Source organism: Ictalurus furcatus, chromosome 5 (genome assembly GCF_023375685.1).
Source record: "Ictalurus furcatus strain D&B chromosome 5, Billie_1.0, whole genome shotgun sequence".
In the NCBI taxonomy this organism is placed as follows: domain Eukaryota; kingdom Metazoa; phylum Chordata; class Actinopteri; order Siluriformes; family Ictaluridae; genus Ictalurus; species Ictalurus furcatus.
This window is the reverse complement of record NC_071259.1, coordinates 27,826,486-27,846,559: the sequence shown is the minus strand read 5'-3', so window position 1 is coordinate 27,846,559 and position 20,074 is coordinate 27,826,486. Positions and strand designations below refer to the sequence as shown.

The 20,074-nt window shown below is 37.9% G+C and overlaps 1 protein-coding gene across 1 annotated transcript in view; it reads left to right on the top strand.

Annotated features, from left to right (window-relative positions):
- traf1 (TNF receptor-associated factor 1) overlaps positions 1-19,168 on the top strand; it is a 28,291-nt gene extending 9,123 nt beyond the window's left edge. The window contains exons 4-10 of the mRNA XM_053625580.1: positions 3,041-3,202; positions 9,177-9,230; positions 9,431-9,499; positions 10,112-10,537; positions 14,571-14,748; positions 17,889-18,037; positions 18,440-19,168. Of these exons, the coding sequence (XP_053481555.1) occupies positions 3,041-3,202; positions 9,177-9,230; positions 9,431-9,499; positions 10,112-10,537; positions 14,571-14,748; positions 17,889-18,037; positions 18,440-18,658 (1,257 nt within the window). The 3' untranslated portion in view covers positions 18,659-19,168. The remainder of the gene's footprint in view (positions 1-3,040; positions 3,203-9,176; positions 9,231-9,430; positions 9,500-10,111; positions 10,538-14,570; positions 14,749-17,888; positions 18,038-18,439) is intronic.
- The last annotated feature ends 906 nt before the right edge of the window (positions 19,169-20,074 follow it).

Sequence of the window (20,074 nt, the reverse complement as noted above, 5' to 3'; positions counted from 1 at the left end):
TAAAACATGATGGGGCTTTGCTGTTATAGACAAATAATCAGTGTCAGGATAGTGTGATACTAGTTGAATTAGTTATTCAACTAGTAGTGAATTACGATATGAACTGCCTTGATACTTGCAAAGTGTACTGTATGCAGCAGCAGATAGATTACAGGGATGGGTAATAGGTCTCATTCTTGCTGTCACATCTGTTGTTTAGAAATGTTTGGAATGTAGATTAACTATTAACTTGGAGCTGTCTGATGCTAAAAATTCACTTTTCAAGTACTCTCTGTGATTATAGAGAAGTGTAGCAAATAAAACACAAGTAAAGTACAGATGCCTAAAAACCAGGAGAACCAACCTCTGCATATAATTAAGCAATATCACATGAGGAAGAGTGTTGTTGTACTGATTATCAGCATGGCTGTGATTCAGCCATAGTGAACACTGATTAGAGGATGTATACAAACAACAGTGAAATGCACCAGTGTTATTATACTAAATATCAGCCCCTTGGAATGCTGCTTGTCCAATCAAATTAGTGGCCCAGAACTAACTGTTGTAAAGCGATATACAGTATGTCGTACTTTAGTTACGCAAAATAAGTTACCAGTACTTTGGAGATCATACCACACTAAAATCCTGTTTATACCCATGGCTTTCTGCACCTTAAAAGCCAGGGTTACTGATGCATAGTATAATAAATGTAGGCTTGTGCGATATTGTTTTTCCCTGCTCATGATTTTCCATTTTTAAATATTGTAATGAACAGTTTAATTGTCCAGAATGGATGGCCTAAAAAGAGACAGGAAAACAAGCATTTCTAACATTTCAGGTTTAAGGAGAGTATGGGAGGGCGTAATAATATTATAAGTCGTGCGGTTGGGAACTGCTTGCTGGCAGCGGCAACAACGAAAATTCAGCTGGATTGGGACTCAGATGGTGGATTTTTAGGTGATTCCAAAGAAATTTACAGGAGACAGTAAAAAAAAAAAAAAACCCAACTATTATATTACATTACAGTACATGTATGATGTAATCTTTTTACAAATTGGTTCTCTACTGTCCACATGGCTGACATTTTTCATTCACTTCCAGTGCAGGAAAACGAAAATGAAAAGATTAAACAGCATAGTTAATCACTTTAATGTGATCATTACCGTTAACATTTTTTGTCAAGTGTTAGATTTGGCACTTAGGACTATTTAATCTTTGTACGTTAAAAATATTGTCCTTTTTTCCTCTTTAAGTGCCGTTTGACCATTTCCGGCTGATATATTTCGGTGGCATCCCCAATAAATATAGTTAGCTGATGTTAAATACATACTTCTCTAATGATAGTTGAGTCGAATATGGATTTTATTTCACGCCAAACACTGTCCATTTATCTTTCATTTAAAGCGAGGAGAGCCCCGAGAGCATATCATTTCTAGTAAACGTTACTGGATATCATGCCAGTATAATATTGTGTATTGTATTTGCCTAGATAGAAGCAACTCATATTTAATCAAGTTTGAAAATTAAATGTAATATAAAAACCCCAATAACAAATGTCAAGGTAAAATATGAATTTGGATCTGCGTGTTTCTCTGCTGACTGAAAGACACACGCAAGAGGGTTTAATATTTCACCAGCCATGTGTAAATTAGGAAGGTGTGCCTGTCTTCATTTGTATGTACGTTCTTAATAGATCGAACTGGCAACCCCAGCAGCAAAAAAAGGTCGTGAAAATGGCCGTAATTAGCTCTTCCCATAAAACGTACCTTCAGGCCAAAATGAGAAATTACATCTGCACTTTTACATTTGGAACCAACCTGAAAATGAGATCTGCAAAGTTTCTGATCTGATGTAATTGGCCATTCAGGGCCGCAGAGACACACTAACCTTTTAGCTAAGCTTTTTTTATGGTCTGCTGGCCTACATTACTACTACAGGACACCACTGGAATGTGGTTTGGATATGAGAGCAGGATTTTGTGGTCACCTCATTGCACAATCCAACCACTAGCACTTCTCCAAAGCGGCACAGCAGCTTCTTAGCTTTTTCAATCTCACTAAATCTGCCAGTCAGAGAGCATGAACGGTTTGTGTTCTTTTTTTTTCTTGCAGCGTTCTCATGTTGCTTCTAAAGACTTTCTTGGTGTAAGTGGACAAGGCTTTCATACTTCAGTCATCTCTCACTGTCTTTTTGATCTTTTGTCTGATTTTTTTTTTTTTTTGCTTTGACCTTGGTGATGTCCTGAAAAGGTGCTTTTAATTTTTTTTTTTTTTGGAGATAAAAGAGTTTATTAAAATGGGATTTAGTCCTAAAGAGCTATTAAAACATTAAAAATATATATAGCTGGACTTTTTGTACTGGAATGTTGGCGAACGCATGTTTACTCATGACTGGAAAAAAAAAGGTGCAGCTATAAACTTTAACCAATTTAAAAGATCACACAGATCAGCGTCAGCCTCTGAACCATAAACAAGCTAGTGTTGTGGCTTTTGCATCATTGCTTGCTCGGCGCAGAATATTGCTGTCTTGGACCTCTCCACAACCCCCCTCTATATAAGTCTGGCTTAAAGATTTAATCTTCTTTTTAAATCTTGAAAAAAGCAAGTATAAGATCAGAGGCAGGGGTGAATCATTTTTGGAAAAATGGCAACAATTTATTACCTACTACAATGATGTACACACCCTGGAGATGGATTGAGGGACAGTATACTGTAAATACTAATCATGTTACTTTAGGGTTATTCCCCCCCCCCCCCACCATTCTTTTGGTTTTGGCTGCGATTATTGTATTGGGGCTGGGTATGGTGGGGGTTGTTGGATGGGGTGTTATAATATGTAAAATGCGATTTCCCAATAAAAATTCTATGGCAAAAAATATATATCAGACAGATTAAAGACATTATTATATATCAAAACAGCAGTTCCAAAAATGGACACTGAACCCTTTTATTAAATGGAAACTTGAATTGTTACCAGATGTTTTAAAAAAAAATACAAATAAAGAAATAAATAACCAACTATTCCTGAAATATCCTGACTGTAGCTTGTGGAAATCTTCTAGGAGCATCAGAGTCAGTGTGAGTACGCCTTAATCCCCTGCAATGTTGGCTGTGGCTTGATGGTTTTGAGGAAGACGTTGGCCACTCACCTGGAGAAAGGCTGTCCCAATAATAAGAGCACGTGTCCTACATGTTCCTGCCCTCTGAGCCCTTCAGAGCTCCAGGTAAGAACATCCCTTCCATGTACAGTGACTTGCATAAATGCTCTTTGAACTGTTCCACACTTTCTAGTGTCACAGCATGAAAATGAAATGGCCTTTCAAATGATTGGGATTATATTTCATGAATGTACAGAAAAGGAGCCATGATATTGAAGTGGAGGGGAAAATTTTGATATAGTTTGGAAAATTATTTACAAAGAAAAACACGATTGCAGAAATATTTACCCCATTGCTGTGAAACCCCTAAATTAGTTCTGGTGCAACCAGTTGCCATCAGAAGTCCCGTAATATTACATCCATTACATTACAGGTTATGAATGGGTCGATGACTGGAAGAGTGAACAAATCCTGATGTTGTTTTTCCCTAATGCTAATTTTATTTATTTATTTGTTTATTTTAATTTTGGCTGAATTGTGTAGTTGGTGTGGAATGATGTTTGTGCCACTAGGATTCAGATTTGAATTTTGTAACTATAAAAAGTTTAGAAATTGTACATATTGAAAGTCAGTTTTAAACCAATCAGGACTGAGTATCCTAAAATCCTTGCACTACAAATACCATCTCTATGATAACAACTTTAATCTAGAGGTGTGCTTGGGTGTGGGACTTTAAAAAAAATAAAACCCACTTCCACTCTCTCCACAAAGAAATCCGACCAATCTCACTCGCTCTTGCAGTTACTGTTTTTGTTTGTGTCCACCCGCAATATTTATGACATCGGCCGGTTCTGTTTACCGAATACAAATATGAATAAATTTAGTCATTTATTGAAGACGAATGCATTAATGCAGTAATCGAGCCACACACGAGCAACCAACCGCCTCCAGTATTCTCCCATGTTAATCAATGCTCTCTTTCTTTGTCCCGTGAGCTTCATATCCGACTGCCCAATCGTACCTCATGAAAATAACAACCGCCCGCTTACATGACTTTTTTAATGGGTCTCGTTGGATCCACTCCTCCATCTTGATCCACACCTCTAAATTAGTCCTAACTTTACAGTATATTTGGGAAACTGGGCCCAGGAGTGTAAAATCTAAATTCGACTTTGTTAGCATCACTATTTCAAGTTCAGTTAATTGAATTTAGGTTTCTATAGTGTTATGCCCAAGAACTTTGAGAAAACGCAAACACTGAGCCAATCAGCAGCCAGGAAATTACCAAGTTCCCCATGCTGAATTTGAATTTAGTGAATCTGAAATATTCAAGAACACTGTGAACCCTAGCAGTCTTTACTTAAACAATCAAGTAATCATGACTAAACATTACAAAAGATAAAGCGTTGCATTTTGGACCCATAAATCAATTTTGATTTTACCTGCAAAATACATAAACTTAAGATTTCAAGTGTTACGAACTCAAAAATCATGATTTATTAAAATAGCTCACTCTGGTCTTCTTTTGATGTGATTGGCCATGTAAGGAGTTCCACCTGGCAACAAGAGAACTAATGCACTGATTGGTAGATCATTTCAAAAGGCGGTCCTCTTCGTCTCGTCTGTTGCTAGTTCCGGTGTAATGAAGTTCAAGAAGTCATCATGAGTAGTAGAGACGACGGTGTTCGAGTCCCGTTCCGTAAACTATAAATTACACTGTATGAACATCAAGTTAAATGAACTTAACAATTTAAGTAGAGTCTACATGAGCGCCAAGTTAAATCAACTTAAATATACCAGTGGGTTTTGGGAGACCCCATTACTCAAGTAAATTGAGGTAACAAGTTTACTCTTTCAGTTGAGCACAGTCAACTTGTTAGGGTTTTCAGTGAAATAAGAAATTTGCACTTAATGTTTTAATTGATGTTTTATTTGATTTTATTACATTTTTAAATGATCAGGGCTGAGAATGCCAAAAGCAAGGGTCACTGGTCACTGATTAGAAGGTCAGGGGTTCAATCCCCAGCACCACCAAGCTGCTACCGTGGTTCATGAGCAAGGTCATTGACCTGTTCTGTTTTAGGAGCACTGTATCATGACCCTGCGCTCTGACCCCAGCTAACTAACCAGCTGGGATATGCAAAGAAAAGAATTTTGCTGTACTTTATATACGTACATGTATAGATGGCAGTAAAGGATTTCCTCTTTTTCTAATTCCAAACTTCAGTTTGCAGTTCCAGTCCAGTTCAAATCAAAGTCCTAGCAGCACAAACATAATTTTGCACTTGTGCATTCTACTGGACATGTTGTTTGTCTTACTAGGGTTGCATTATTTATACTGTATGTAGCGCTGTGTAGAATCCCTGCATTATCTTGTATGCTGTATATTGCAGGAGACCAAGAGGAAGCAGCTTGTAAAAAATTGTAAAAACTAATGTAAAACTGCCATCCCCTACTCCATATGATATAACTGATAGAGATGCACCGATACCGATTATCGGCCGATAAAGGCAATTTTTCACTTTATGGGCAATCTGCCGATAGTTTAAAAACAACTGATGATCAGGGCCGATTATCAATCAAAAGAGGGCGGGAAAACATCGATTTTGTGCTGTGTGTAAAGAAGATGTCTCTCGTGTGGAATGACGGCAAAACTGCAGTTTGTAATCTCTGCACTGATAAAAATTTAACACCGGAAACTGCAGCAGTTCACTGCAGCAGTTCGCTTTTGTTTGTGGTGAGTGAATGTGAGACTATCAGGAGGTTTTTTAGAATTCAATCAATGTTATTATGAATGAATAACATTCAATAAGTTAAGAAATCTTACTTTAATCTTCAGAATTTAATGAATGTGTTAATGTTAATTAGGGTAATGTGTTTTCTGTTTATGAGACCAGTTACTGTGAAACAACTTGTTGAAACGGAGAGAATAAAGTTTTTATTTGCATTTCTTTCAGAATTGTGGAATTAATTCTTATTAATTTATAAGAAGGCATAAAAGGTAGAACTATCGGTATCGGTGTCGGCCGATATCACTCTGAATAATCGGTGATCGGTATCGGCTGAGAAATTTACTATCGGTGCATCTGTAATAACTGATACTGTATGTAATGTAGAAACCAAGTTATTTAAATGTATTGAGAGCTAGTGCGCACCTTTTGAGGCGGATGTTGTTGAACTGCACACTTTTAATCAGAATTGAAAAGAGCAAATCGAAAACAACAGGATGTGTGGATTTTCTTTATAAAGTAAGAAAAAAAACATATAGTATGATGACTTACTTAATCCATGAAACATATCAGGAGTTAATCTAAGTTTCTGTGGACTTGCCTTAATATTTAATTACATTACACAGCATTAATTAGCCTACAATAGTAGACAGAGTGGCTTGTTAGCTTGTTCATATAGATTTTTCCTGTGCTTAATTTGCTAAAGGTTACTGGATGTTAATATGCCAGCTCCCTCTCTCTCCCTCTCTCTCCCTCTCTCTCCCTCTGTCTCCCTCTCTCTCTCCCTCTCCTTCTCTCTCCCTCTCTCTCTCTCCCTCTCTCTCCCTCTCTCTCCCTCTCCCTCTCCTTCTCTCTCCCTCTCTCTGACACTGATTTGTGAGGAAAAAAAAGAAAGAAATCCTGGACTGGTAATTGGTATTTTCTGAATTGTGTGAAAGGAATGTAAATAAGTGAGCGGCTTAGTTCAGGTTTCTCATCACCGATTCCAACATGGCCGCATTACCTCAGCGAGTGTTGCAATTTTTAGTAGTGTCATCATGTCAGAGGGTGTCGAGGAGATGCTATGGCTGTACCTCTTCTGAGGCATCAGAAAAAGAGCTAATGTCTCACATTTTTCTTTCAAGGTTGCCAGTGCAGTGGAGCTTTTATTTTCGTTTGTTTGTTTGCTTGGTTTTTTATGTTTTTTATTTATTTATTTTTAATGCAATGCCATTTTGATGACCCTGAGTCATGGAGTGTAGCGTCTTAAATAAAACAAGAACAAAGTCTCCGGAAACGTCTTTTAAATATCATGTGTAATTAGCAGAATTGATCGTAGACATGTATGTAACTTGTCTATTTTGGTCATGTAGCATAGCAAGCTACATTTCTCTGTGAGAATAAGTTAGCATAATTAGCTACTACTCAAAAAGTAGTTCAGTACTCACAGTGCAGTTTAGGATTGTGGCTAACAGTGGAGTTAAGAGGTCTAGATCTGATTTCATCCAAGGATTAAAAATAAATATCAAAGTACCTTTATTTATGTTAAATACAAATTACTTTATGGAAGTTATGACATACAGTGTAGTATTTTTCTTGTTCTTTAAAATGTCTTTGGGTTATTAACTAGCTGTGACTTATGTACAGAAAATAAAAATAGCTATGTTAGTTATGTCATTAATGCTAGTTATTAGCTATGCTAGTTATGTTAGTGTAAATGAGTGTATACACTGTAGTATCTTTCCTGTTCCTAAAAACTTCCTTAGTTATTAACTAGCTGTGACTTGTACAGAAAATAATATTAGCTATGCTAGTCATGGCAGTAATGCTAGCTATTAGGGTCATTCCTGTGTTCCCAGGGTCCTATGTTCCCCAGTTCAGTATTCTGTTAACACACCCATTAAGTAAACATTTCCAAAGGTTTTATGTAGTCAGGACTCATTTTACCAGGGCCGTATTAACTTTATTACCTTTTAACTTTAAACACTAAAGACACATTTCAATGAATAACAACATACATTCGTTTAAAATCCATACTTCATCCAGACTAGAAATTTATGAAAGTTATGAACTTGGAATATTAACTAGGTTGCACATGCTGAACCCTCATTTGTTCTGCTCTAAAATAAATTAAAAAAAAGAAAAAGAAAGAAAAGAAAAAAAAAGCTGTTATATTCATACAGTCCATACTTGAACAATAGTGAAATGTATGCACTAAACTGAAGAAATGCCATACTGTAGCCTATAAATCACAGTAAACGGTCATAAAAGGAACAAAATGTTAAGTATGATATATCCCAGCTCTCACTTATGCTGAAACCTAACTCCAGCTTTAAATCACCATGTGTTCATTATGCGCCGTATAAATCTTGGGAACATAAGACCCTGGGAGAATTGATACGCTTACTTAAATATGCTAGTTATGGCAGTTATGCTAGGTTTTGGATTAACGTTTGCCATTTCGTTGCATTCCTGTTCCAAAATGAAAGTCAGTTAGGTTATTAAAGCCTTAAAGCTTTTCTTTTTTAGCATGATTGACATTCATGTGTAGTACACTAAAAGACACTACAAGAAGGATGGTATGTAGTATAAAAGTATAAAAAGCATGCCATTTATAACACAGCCCATGACATTTTGCACCAAATCCCAGAGGCGTATTTAATCCCACCTTATAACATGTATACGTAAAGAAAGCAAAACAAGAAATACAGATTTGTCCTATAAGGAGTGTCTTTCGTACATATGAGAATTTTTGCAGCTCAGATATTGCATGACCTCATACAGCCCTCATCTCGGCAGTAGCCAGACAAAGTTTGAGGGTAGTTTGCCCTTGGTGAAACCCCTGTGGGTGCCTCTAAGCCGTAGAATCTCCAGAGCCATATTTCTTCTGCTGTCATGCAAACTGATCCAAGAGCTCAGGGACATGGATTAGAGAAGCAAAAGAGGAAAGATATAATAAAAGGTTTAAATCTTAGAACCCTGACACTGATTTAATCCACACTTAAAGAGGACTCCAGACTTTTAATGACTAAAACTTTTCAAAGCGTCTTCAAACACATAAGGGGCATATGTGGCAAAATGATCTTATACACACACACACACACACACACACACACACACATATATATATATATATATATGTGTGTGTGTGTGTGTGTGTGTGTGTGTATGTATATATATATATATATATATATATATATATATATATATATATGTATGTATGTATATATATATAGTGACAGCTTATCTTGATGAGAATGAACAAGATTGGAAAAGAGCACTAATCCTTCTTGCTTCACTACTGATGTGCTGTTAATGGAATACAAAAGAGTGGTGGTGTATTTAAAAACTTCTGAAGCATAACGTCCATTTAAGCCTATTTTCTCTTACAGAAGCACGTGTGTCCCAGTGACAAGAAGGCTGCGAAAGTAGAGAAACGGCAGAAGGTAAAATAACAACAACAAAAAAAACCCCCAAAAGACTTTCTAAGATATAAAATAAAACATTAATCTTGTTTTTTGGCTGATAATATTACACGGTACGTCATGAAAAGGCTTGGACATAAGGTTAAACCTATAATTTTCTATGCTTTGTGTGTGTGTGTGTGTGTGTGTGTGTGCTTAACATGAATATCTATATTTTTAAGGATAATAAGCAAGCAAATTCCAAAAGGAAAGAGACGTGTCTCTTCTCTGAAGTTGGATGCGCATTTAAGGTAACCCTTTCGAATAAATTTGTCTAAAGCTTCTTTACCAATATGATAATTATTGAGAAGATTAAGATTGAGAAGTATCAACAAGCAATTATCACTAGTTATGTGAGAAACTAATTAAATAGTATTTTTGTTTACTTAAAGGTGCAGTAAGTAAAAAGTATTCAAAGATTAAAAGGTTGATAGACTTGTAATAATGATAATTACAATGATACCAGAGAAAAACTGTCATTTACAGTGTTTCCATGCAGTTGATCAGGCTAATTTGTTTTATTTCAGGCTCTTGTTTGCATTTTTTTCTGGCCCAGAAATTAGCTCCACCCACAGCCAGAGCAAAGCTACATAGCTTTGATACTTTTCTATAAAAGCCAATCACAAGGCATAATTTCAACACAGTTGAGCGAGCCATTTGTTTAAGAGGGAAGAGGAAGTCTTGACAATGTTTTTATTACAGTTTCAATTCTGTTTTTAGTCAGCAATGGGCTTTTAAAAATTACAGTCTGCCCCTTTAATGGGAGAAAAAAACAAGGTGTTCGGTGTTCTACCATTGATGATACTGATTTAGACAACAGCGTTAATGATTTATAACACTGACTGCCCTTCTTGTTCTTTCAGGGAAATGTGGAGAAAGTGCGAGAACATGAAAGCTGCAGTTCCGCGGCCCACCTCCAGCTCCTCCTGGAGGTCCTCAGGGGCGTTCGGGTCTCTGTTCCTTCCCCACCTGAGAGGAGTGTACACTTTCCAGGCCTGGACCTGCTCCTCCATGGCCAGAGCTCACCTTCCGTCTGTGCACAGTCGGCTAGTGAGTTAGAGACCGACGGAGAGGATGGAGGAGTGAACGACATGGCACTGAGCCTTCACGATGACCAAGCTGAGCTGGAAGTGGGCCAGCAGCTTCACGCACTTCAGCAGAGGCTGCAGATCATGGAAAACATCATCTCGGCACTCAACCGTGAGGTGGAGAAAACCCAGCTCACCGTGGCAGCCCTGGACAGAGACTCCCACAAAAGCATGCAGCTGTTGGAGCACTTGGAGAGCGTGGTATGTTACTGAGGATGATCACTGATATGCTTTGATTTAAAATGGTTTAACACTAAGTAGGGGTGGAACTGTATGATATAATAATCTTCTCATGGCATATTAAAAGGTCAGTGGTAGCGCAAGGGTTAAATGATTTGCTTAGAGAATATATGGATCTTCTTCAAAACCAGTGTAGCATAAACTGAATAATTATCTCTTTATTACAATCTAACATACAGTAGTATATTACCACATCTCTGGCTTATCACTAGCAACTCTGCTAGTTGCTTTTTAGCTTCACTAATTTCCTTTTTTTTTCTTTTTCTTTTCTTTTTTTTTAAAATTACAACCTTATTGTGATAAAACCCCAGCGAGGAACACCATTAAAAGATGTGTGGCTTGTTATCTCCTACTGAAAGCCCATTAAAGATGTCATAACCCTACCAAAGTGCTTCATATTGACTACCTTATCAGTGCTCCTCAAGCACGATTAACTGATTCTACTATCATCAGTATGGGTGCAATTAGTCTTCCCGTTGCTGTCGTGTCAAACCGTTCTTCCATAATCAGGGTGAAATCTGTGAGTTTGTAATTCAGTGAGAACACATACACATATTACACACATACATTGAAGGATCCAGTTCCTCCTCTGCTACTCATTGACATTTACTTAAAAAAATTTTGTCAGATCATTTTTTTAGCTCACTAAAACTAACCATTAAAAAACTGTAGCGATTCACTAAACAGGCCCAAGATACTTTTAGTGCCTATAATATAGTAAGATCAAGCGGATGGTTGCTACTGTTTTGCCTTATTGCATATGCATTTATGAGAGTTTCCCTCTCATAGCACAGATACTAAGCAGAAATTATTATAATGAATCAACTATCAGCTAATTTCTGTATGTAATGAATAAAACACTTGGGGGCATGCTGTTATAGGAAAATAATTAATAATAATAATAACAAGGTGGTGTGATAAGGCCTGACGTGAATCATAGTTGCCCTCTCGATTAGATTAGACTCTTTAGATTCGCATGGCGGAAAACTTAAAGTTACAGCTTTACCTCTGACTGTGACAAAACGCTGACACTGGAGACTCATTCCTTAAATGTTAAGCAGACGTCTCCTTAGGTAAAGTTTCACCACGTGAAAATTGTTGAGCAGGTAGTCAGCGATGGAAAACACTTGAGCAATTCTACTTTGTTACTACACTTAACTAGTATTTTGGCGTATTTATACTTTATCTTATGGATAATTGTCCATCCATTCATCTTCTATACCGCTTATCCTTCACTTCAGAGTCACGGGGAACCGGGAGGCTATCTCAGGAAGCATCGGGCACAAGGCGGGGTACACCCTGGACAGGGTGCCAATATGGATAATTGTACTTTTATATAATTACATTTCCAAGAAAATAGCATTTACATTTTACCCCTTATATTTTTATTTAGACTTTCAGAGTACTTGGTACAAATCATGAAGATCTCGATTTCTCTCATCAACCAAGGACTGGACACTATACATCGATCGAATGGGCTCACTATACATCGATCGAATGGGCTTGAATTTAGCATCCATTTAAGTTGATCAGTTTAGAAAAAAACCTACATGCCACTCTGTCATTGCGGCGACCTTCTCACGCTACACACTAATTAGCGTTATAGCTATCTGTGTGTGTGTCAGAACATTGATAAGCTACTGGACTGCAGTGTTGAACTTGAGGATGATCGCCCCTGGCCCTACCTCAGTAAAATGTTTCAATAAAAACATTATTATTAGTAATCAAAGACTTGTGTAAAACGAGGTGTCTCCTTTGCCTCCCAGGAAGGCATGAATTAATAGAATTTGAATGTTTGCGTGTTGAGGTTAGTTTCGCTAATTTAATAGCTATATTTAACTAGGTTAGTTTTAATATTTAACAAGGTTAGTTTTGCTAATTTACTAGCTATATTTAACTTAGACAGGTTTCTTTTATGGACGTATAACTAACTTAGTCTGTTTTAGTTGCTAATCCCAGCTTAGACTAGCTTCATTTGCATGTTAACTGATGTATCTGTCTACACAAGTCACATTCTATCTAATGGTAAATACTGTTTATTTACTTATGATTTATTCATTAGCAAACTAGGTAGCGCTAGTCATGCATATGTCCAGCAAACTTACTGAATGATATTTTCAGGCAAACCAGCATAGTTGCTTTATAAATAAACTCATTAAGGTAATTAGACAAGTAATCAGAGTTACTTTTCACATGAAAACATGACTTTAAACTTATTTCTTTTTCAAATACTTTTACTTTAGTACATTTAAAAGTCGGATTTTATTTCACTATTGGCCGCATATTTCCATTTCACTAAAGTATCATTTTTCAGAGACATGTTGAAAATTACAGACTGTACAGTTCCCAAATAGATTGGGATGCGCAAAATGAAATTATACATGGATTAGAAAGTTTTGGAACCTGCTTGGTAAGGTAGATAACCATGTTGAGGCAAAACACCACATCGTTGCCTGTTCTATGACTGAAAGTAAAAAAATAGAAAACAGTAAAAAAAAAAAAAGAGGAGTTTATATTGTGCCCACAGTGTATTCATTATTCAAGATTTGGCTGTATTTTATTTGAAAGCATGGTTTTAGTCGAAAACCTCTATTAGAAACTAAATTATCAGCACTCACCAGCACAAATAGTCAGGAAGAACATTTTTGGTAAACATGGCTCTCAGTCCTAGGAAATAAATTCATGTTTTAACTGTGAATCATACCCACAAATTGACTCCTTTGCAAATCATTTGCACTGGTAATGCTAATGAGGTTAACAAAAGCTGCTCCAGCACCTGTGCGCAATCATCCGTGCGTGCTGTTTCATCTCAATCAATAATGTAAATAGTCATTTCAACTGTCTAAATTCATTTTCTGTTAGACAAAACAAGTTCATTATTTTCATCCTGTTTTCATTTCATCTTTGCTCAGCAAATAAGATGCACTTGTGTCTGACTGTGAATTACTGATACAGCGAATTAGAAAGGAATTCATTGTAAAACATGCTGTAAAAATCATTTTGCAGTGTGAGATTTATACATGAATTCATACATTAAATGGGGGTTTGATTTACATTTCCCGTAGAAATAAACGGAGAGATTATTACTTGGGACTGCTGCGAGTATCTATAATAGCCTCAGAGGGTGAGTTTGCGAGTCACGTCCATGAACTCAGAGCAACTCAGGTGATAGAGACATACAGTTGCAATCAAAATTATTCAACCCCCATTGTAAATCAGGTTTATTGTCAAAATTTACAGACGTTCAGCTGTTTGCGATGAACAAATCAAACAAAAGCAATTGAAATAGTTCAACACAACGAACGCTTCCAGTGGTTTCCTCAAATTCAACTGAAAATGCGACTTAAAATGTTTCAAAATGATTCAACCGCTTCATGGGAAGCATCTTTAGTACTTAGTAGAGCATGTTTTGCTGTTATGTCCTGCTGCAAACGAGATGCATAGCCAGACACCAGCTTCTGGCAGCGTTCCTGAGGAATCTCAGCCCATTCCTCATGAGCAATGGCCTCCAGTTCAGTAATATTCTTGGGTTTGCGTGCTGCAACCGCCTTCTTCAAATCCCACCAGAGATTTTCTATGGGGTTTTTTTTTATATTCACTTGACTGTTATGGCCCTGTAGAATCTTCCTGGGGTTGAATAATTTTGATTGCAACTCTATCAGTATTGCTGCATGAGCCAGCTTGTTATCAGCCCAGAGTTGTGTAGCTTTGCAAGATTACATCCCTACGCTCACGATTCTCATTTTAAGAGCTGATACTCAGTGATAGGGTCACGGCACAGTGGAATAGTTTAGGCTTTGTGGTAAATATGGTAAATGTGTTCATTCTGCCGAATCTGAGAAAGCTCATCGCTTTATAATGCACATACTGTAAAAAGTAAAAAGAAATCTCTGTGGAGTGTTATACTGTCGCAAGGCTGCGGTTTCAGCAGCTACGTTAGGATTTAGAAATGTCCTGTTTGACAGTAAGGGCCTGTCTGCTGTGGTGTTTTTAGGTTGCAGACCAGCAGCAGAGAATGATCAGGAAAGATGTACACATCGTCTCCCTGCAGCAGAGCATCAACGCACAGCAGGACGTGTCCTACGACGGCACGTTTCTCTGGAAGATCTGTGATGTCAGTCAGAAGCTAAGAGAAGCAGCTACAGGGCAAAGGAGCAGCCAGTACTCACCAGGTATGTACACACACATACACACACACACACATCAACTGCCTGCCCGCTGCACAGGATGGATCTGTATGCAATGTAGAAGGCATGAGAGTTGAATTCTGTCACACGTGGCAAGAGAAAAACTCCAAACGTGGGGTCCAAAAATTCTGAGACCACACTGAAAATATATTTTTTTTCTTTCACGACTGGGAAAAAACAAGTTTCAGAAAAATTTAAAACAGAGCACACACCGTCTCCGGGGTTGGGGGTTCGAATCTCTCCTCCACACAGTGTGCGCAGAGTTTGTATGTTCCCCACCTGATTCGGGGTTTCCTCCGGGTACTCCGGTTTCCTCCCCCTGTCCAAAGATATGCATTGTAGGCGGACTGGCGTTTTCATATTGTCTGTAGTGTGTGAATGTGTGTGCAATTGTGCCCGACAATGGATTGGCACCCCCGCCTTGTGCCCTGAGTTCCCTGGGATAGGCTCCAGGCTCCCCGTGACCCTGTGTAGGATAAGCGGAATGGAAAAGGGATGGATGGGGTGCTGGAAGCAGCATACATGTGCGCTATATGTGTATTATTAAAACGGTATTGTTTTAGCAGTTGCATCTGTAATTGCACTTAAGTTCACGCTACATAACTTTCAAAATCTCAGAAAAGATCCCTGCTGAAGAGCACCTGATCACTAAATCCTGCTTTCTCATGAAAATAAATGAGAGAGACTTCAACAAGAAATAAGGGAAAATGTGGTTGGGGAGACACTGGTAGTGAGGATTGTCTGTTCTGCAAAGAGAACCAGAGGTACAGCTATTGTTAATTGTCAATTGTTATTGGGAATCGTGTCACGTTGATTTTTATTTTTTGCTGTGTTAATTAAAAGCATTATTGTTTTGCTTCCAGTTTGCCCTCATCCTCCAAAACAAACAAATAGACGAATGATTAACTGGGTTCAGGGATGTGCTGTGCATGACAGCAGATGAATTTGAATTCCTCTAAGACATGCTTGAAAGTAGCCTCAGCAGTGGCTCGGAGACTGGGACATTGGGGTTAAAATCATGTAGTGTGCACTAAAGGAATCCTGAAAGTCGTGTCCCGCATCCATGTTCTTATCTCTTCCATCGAAGAACATACACTATATGGCCAATGGTTTGCAGACACCTGACTATTACACCCATATGTGCTTTTTGAACATCCCATTGCAGATTTATTCCCCCTTTCCTGTTATAATAACCTCCAGTCTTCTGCGAAGGCTTTCCACTAGATTTTGGAGCATAGTTGTGGGGATTTGTGTTCATTCAGCTACAAGAGGTCGGGCACTGATGTCAGGTGAGGAGGCCTGGGGTGCAGTCTGCGTTCCAGTTCATCCCAAAGGTGTTCAGTGGGGTTGAGGTCAGGGCTCTGTGTAGGACACTCGAGTTCTTCCACTCCAACCTTGGCAAACCATGTCTTCATGGAGCTCGCTTTGTGCATTGTCATGCTGGAACACGTTTGATCCTCTTAGATCCAGAGAAGGGAAATTGTAATGTTACAGCAGACAAAGACATTCTATACAATTGTGTGCTTCAAAACTTTGTGGAAAGAGTTTATCCATATAGTTTTTGTCTATGTAGATTATTTAGATGACAGTCTAATGGATTTGATAGAACACGATTTATCAGGTTTTACACAACGTTTTGGAGTCCACGACCGGTGGCTTGCATGCTGACATTGAAGCAAAAAGGGGTGTAAAAAATACTTAGAAATTCACATGAATATTTATAAGATTATACCTTTTACTGGATTTGATGCTGATAATATATTTTGTAATTGACATTTTTTCTATTAAATTGAAAAGAATGCAGGGGTCACGGTGGATTAGTGGTCAGCACGTTTGCCTTGTTTCTCAGGGGTTAGGGGTTCGAATCCCATTTCCGCCTGGTGTGTGCACAGTTTGCATGTCCTCCCCATGCTTCCGGGGTTTCCTCTGGGTACTCCAGTTTCCTCCTCCAGTATAAAGACAAGCCTTGTAGGCTGATTGGCATTTCCAGATTATCCGTAGTGTGTGAATGTGTGTGCAATTGTGCCCTGCGATGGGTTGGCAGCCTGTCCTATTTGCCCCAACTTGTGCGACGAGTTTCCTGGGATAGGCTCCAGGCTCCCCACCAACCTGTGTAGGATAAGCAGTATGGAAAATGGATGGATGGGTGGATGAAAAGAACGCCGAATAGACACATTTTCATAGTGCTCTAAGACATTTGGACCTCACTGTATACGTACTGTATATAGCGCCTTGAATTCCCACCAGCAGGTCCTCACTTTACATTCGTCACTCTCCTAACTATTCACCTTTTACTATGATTTTCACTGTAGTTACTGAATAGCTCATAGTAGTGTAACGACAAGTGTCACATGCCGGGTGTATGCCCACCTCGCACCAATAGTCCTGGGATATGCTGAGGATCGACTGTGATCCTGACCAGGATAAAGTGCTTACTGACACTGATTGAATGAATGAGTTTGCAGTTATGCCCTTCTAGTCATTAAGGGAACAGCGTTCTTGTCTTTGTTATAAGTCTAAAGTGTTTCATACAAATGCCTGAGATAAGATTAGAAATTTTTCTTATTTTGAAAATAATTCCTGGAAAATATTTTTAAAATTCCATTTATACATGGATTAAAATCATTATGTATAAAATAAAAGCATTCCATGCTTCACTGAGTTGGCTATTACTGTATTAAAGGGTTTTTTTTTGTCCAGTCTGTCATGTGCTCACTAAGTTTTCAAGGCCAATTAAGTTCTCTCAAATGAATTAGATGTGTTTTTTCTGTGTCCTTGTGCTTTATTACACATAACTTCATTTATGGACTTTAATGTTTGGATTTCTTTATATGTGTGGATTTCTTGAGTTAATACTGATGTCTGGTGAAAATTTCATGTGAATAACCTCATTGGAAATATATTTACTGAAAAAAATGTTCACGCGTCCAATACTTATTTCCCCCCACTGTATACATATAAATACACACACACACACACACACACACACACACACACATATATATATATATATATATATATATATATATATATATATATATATACACACACACACATAAATTACATATTCATAATTTATTTATTACAATTTTGCAATATTAATATTATCTGTTTCCTTTTTTCAGCCTTCTATACATCCAGGTATGGATTTAAAGTGTGTATGCGGCTGTACATGCACGGAGACGGAGCCGGGAAAGGGACGCACGTCTCTCTTTTCTTCGTGATTATGAAAGGAGAGTATGACCCACTTCTCTCATGGCCTTTCAAACACAAGGTAGGAATGAATGAGTGCCACTCAGTGCGCAATTACCTGCTCCTTACAATGATGTATCACCCAAAAACAACATCATACCCAGTAACTAGAGCTCCAGACAGGATTATTCCTATTTTCTTGACTGGACTCTTTTCTCTCGATTTGAATAAAATCCTTGTTGCTATGGCTGCAGTTGACGCAGCAAAACAGGTCAATATGCTCTGGCACATATGCGAATGGTTTTGATGGGATCGTTTTTTTTTTTTGTTTATATATAACTTTATTAACTGGCACTGTTTCAAAGATGATCAAATGTTTGCTTGTCCAGAAATGTCAAAAAAGCCAACAAATTCCATGGGGTGTACTTATTTTTTCACATGACCATACAGTCTGATGTAACAATGGCCTTCTGAATCTTTCCAGGTGACGTTCTTCCTCATTGACCAGCACCAAAGAGAGCATGTAATCGACACGTTCCGTCCAGATCTCTCGTCTGTGTCGTTCCAGCGGCCCGTGTCTGACATGAACGTGGCCAGCGGCTGCCCTCTCTTCTGCCCTCTGGCCAAGCTGCGCTCCCCGAAGCATGCATACTGCAAAGACGACACGCTTTTTATCAAGTGTGTGGTGGACTCTTCATCCTGAATTATGATGTAGCTGAAGAAGAAGGGACTGAGGTCAGGTTAAGTGGGCTGCTACTGCTGAAAATCTTGCTTTGGGTGACAAAATGTGCTCTGAATCATTCTTTTGCTGCTTCACCTAAAACATAGTATTTAAATGCTGCATAATGTCGATATATTATAGTTTTGAGGACTGAATTAGGGTACAGTAATAGATTGATTATTATTATTATTATTATTATTATTATTATTATTATTATTGTTGTTGTTGGGTTTCAGTAAAACTGCTATTTAATATCTACAGAAAAATTATTTAACCTGAAAAATATTACATTTAATATTTTGGTACAAAAATGGATATATATATATTTTTTTTTTATCAATAAAGTCACATGTTTAAAAAAGTACGAGGAGCTTCCTTTTCTCAGGAAAATGTTTAATGACAAAACTTACAATCACAATATCTATATTATGTTGTGATATCACCCAGTTCTACATAAAAGGTTCTTAAAAATACATATTTAATGGCACTATAATGATTTGCAGGTGTAATGATTTGTATACCATTTAAATGAATTCTACCCTTTTTATATTTGTTCGGGAACACCTGGAGATAATCTCTATATTTCGTATTTAAATGTGTAGATCTGACATTTTTGTGTACTGAAATTCTTTGTGTTTCTACTGATTTTTTTTTTAAAATAGTTACCTTTGTTGTATTTAATATTATTTGCATAATTACCAAAATATATAAATAAATAAATAAATGACAGGTTTTTTTTTACTCAGAATTGAATATGAATTCTTTTGTTCAACAACGTTTTAACTTCTTATGCTCCTTTACGTTTTTGAGGCAAGAACACATTAGAGTCACATCCAGATTGAATGCTTGCATATCCCGTAATCCTGTGCATCAAGTGCAACAGGATGTCTGGATAAAAAATGGTGATGGAAAACCCTGGAGACAGGGAGCTGTTTGTGGACAAATAAATATATTTGATTTTACATTTTATTCACTATGAGGAAATAGCTGGTGTAGTCACAGAATATGTGTCCTATGTTCCCCAATGGTACTTCAGTTAGTTTGGATTAACAGTCTTTTGGGGTTTAGATAAGTGCTCAGTATGTTTGCCTTGCACTGCTGGTGTTGGTGTGCACAGAGTTTGCATGTTCTCCCAGTACTTCGAGGGTTTCCTCCAGGTACTTAGATTTCCTTCCCCAGTCCATAGACATGCGTCGTAGGCTGATTGGCGACTCTAAATTGTCCGTAGTGTGTGAATGTGTGTGTGATCGTGCCCTGCGATGGACTGGTACCCCATCCAGGGTGGCCCTCTCCTTGTGCTCCGAGTTCCCTGGGATAGGCTCCAGGCGCCCTGCAACCCTGTGTGGGATAAGCGCTACAGAAAATGGCTGGCTGGATGGGGTTAGTTACCATTAGCAT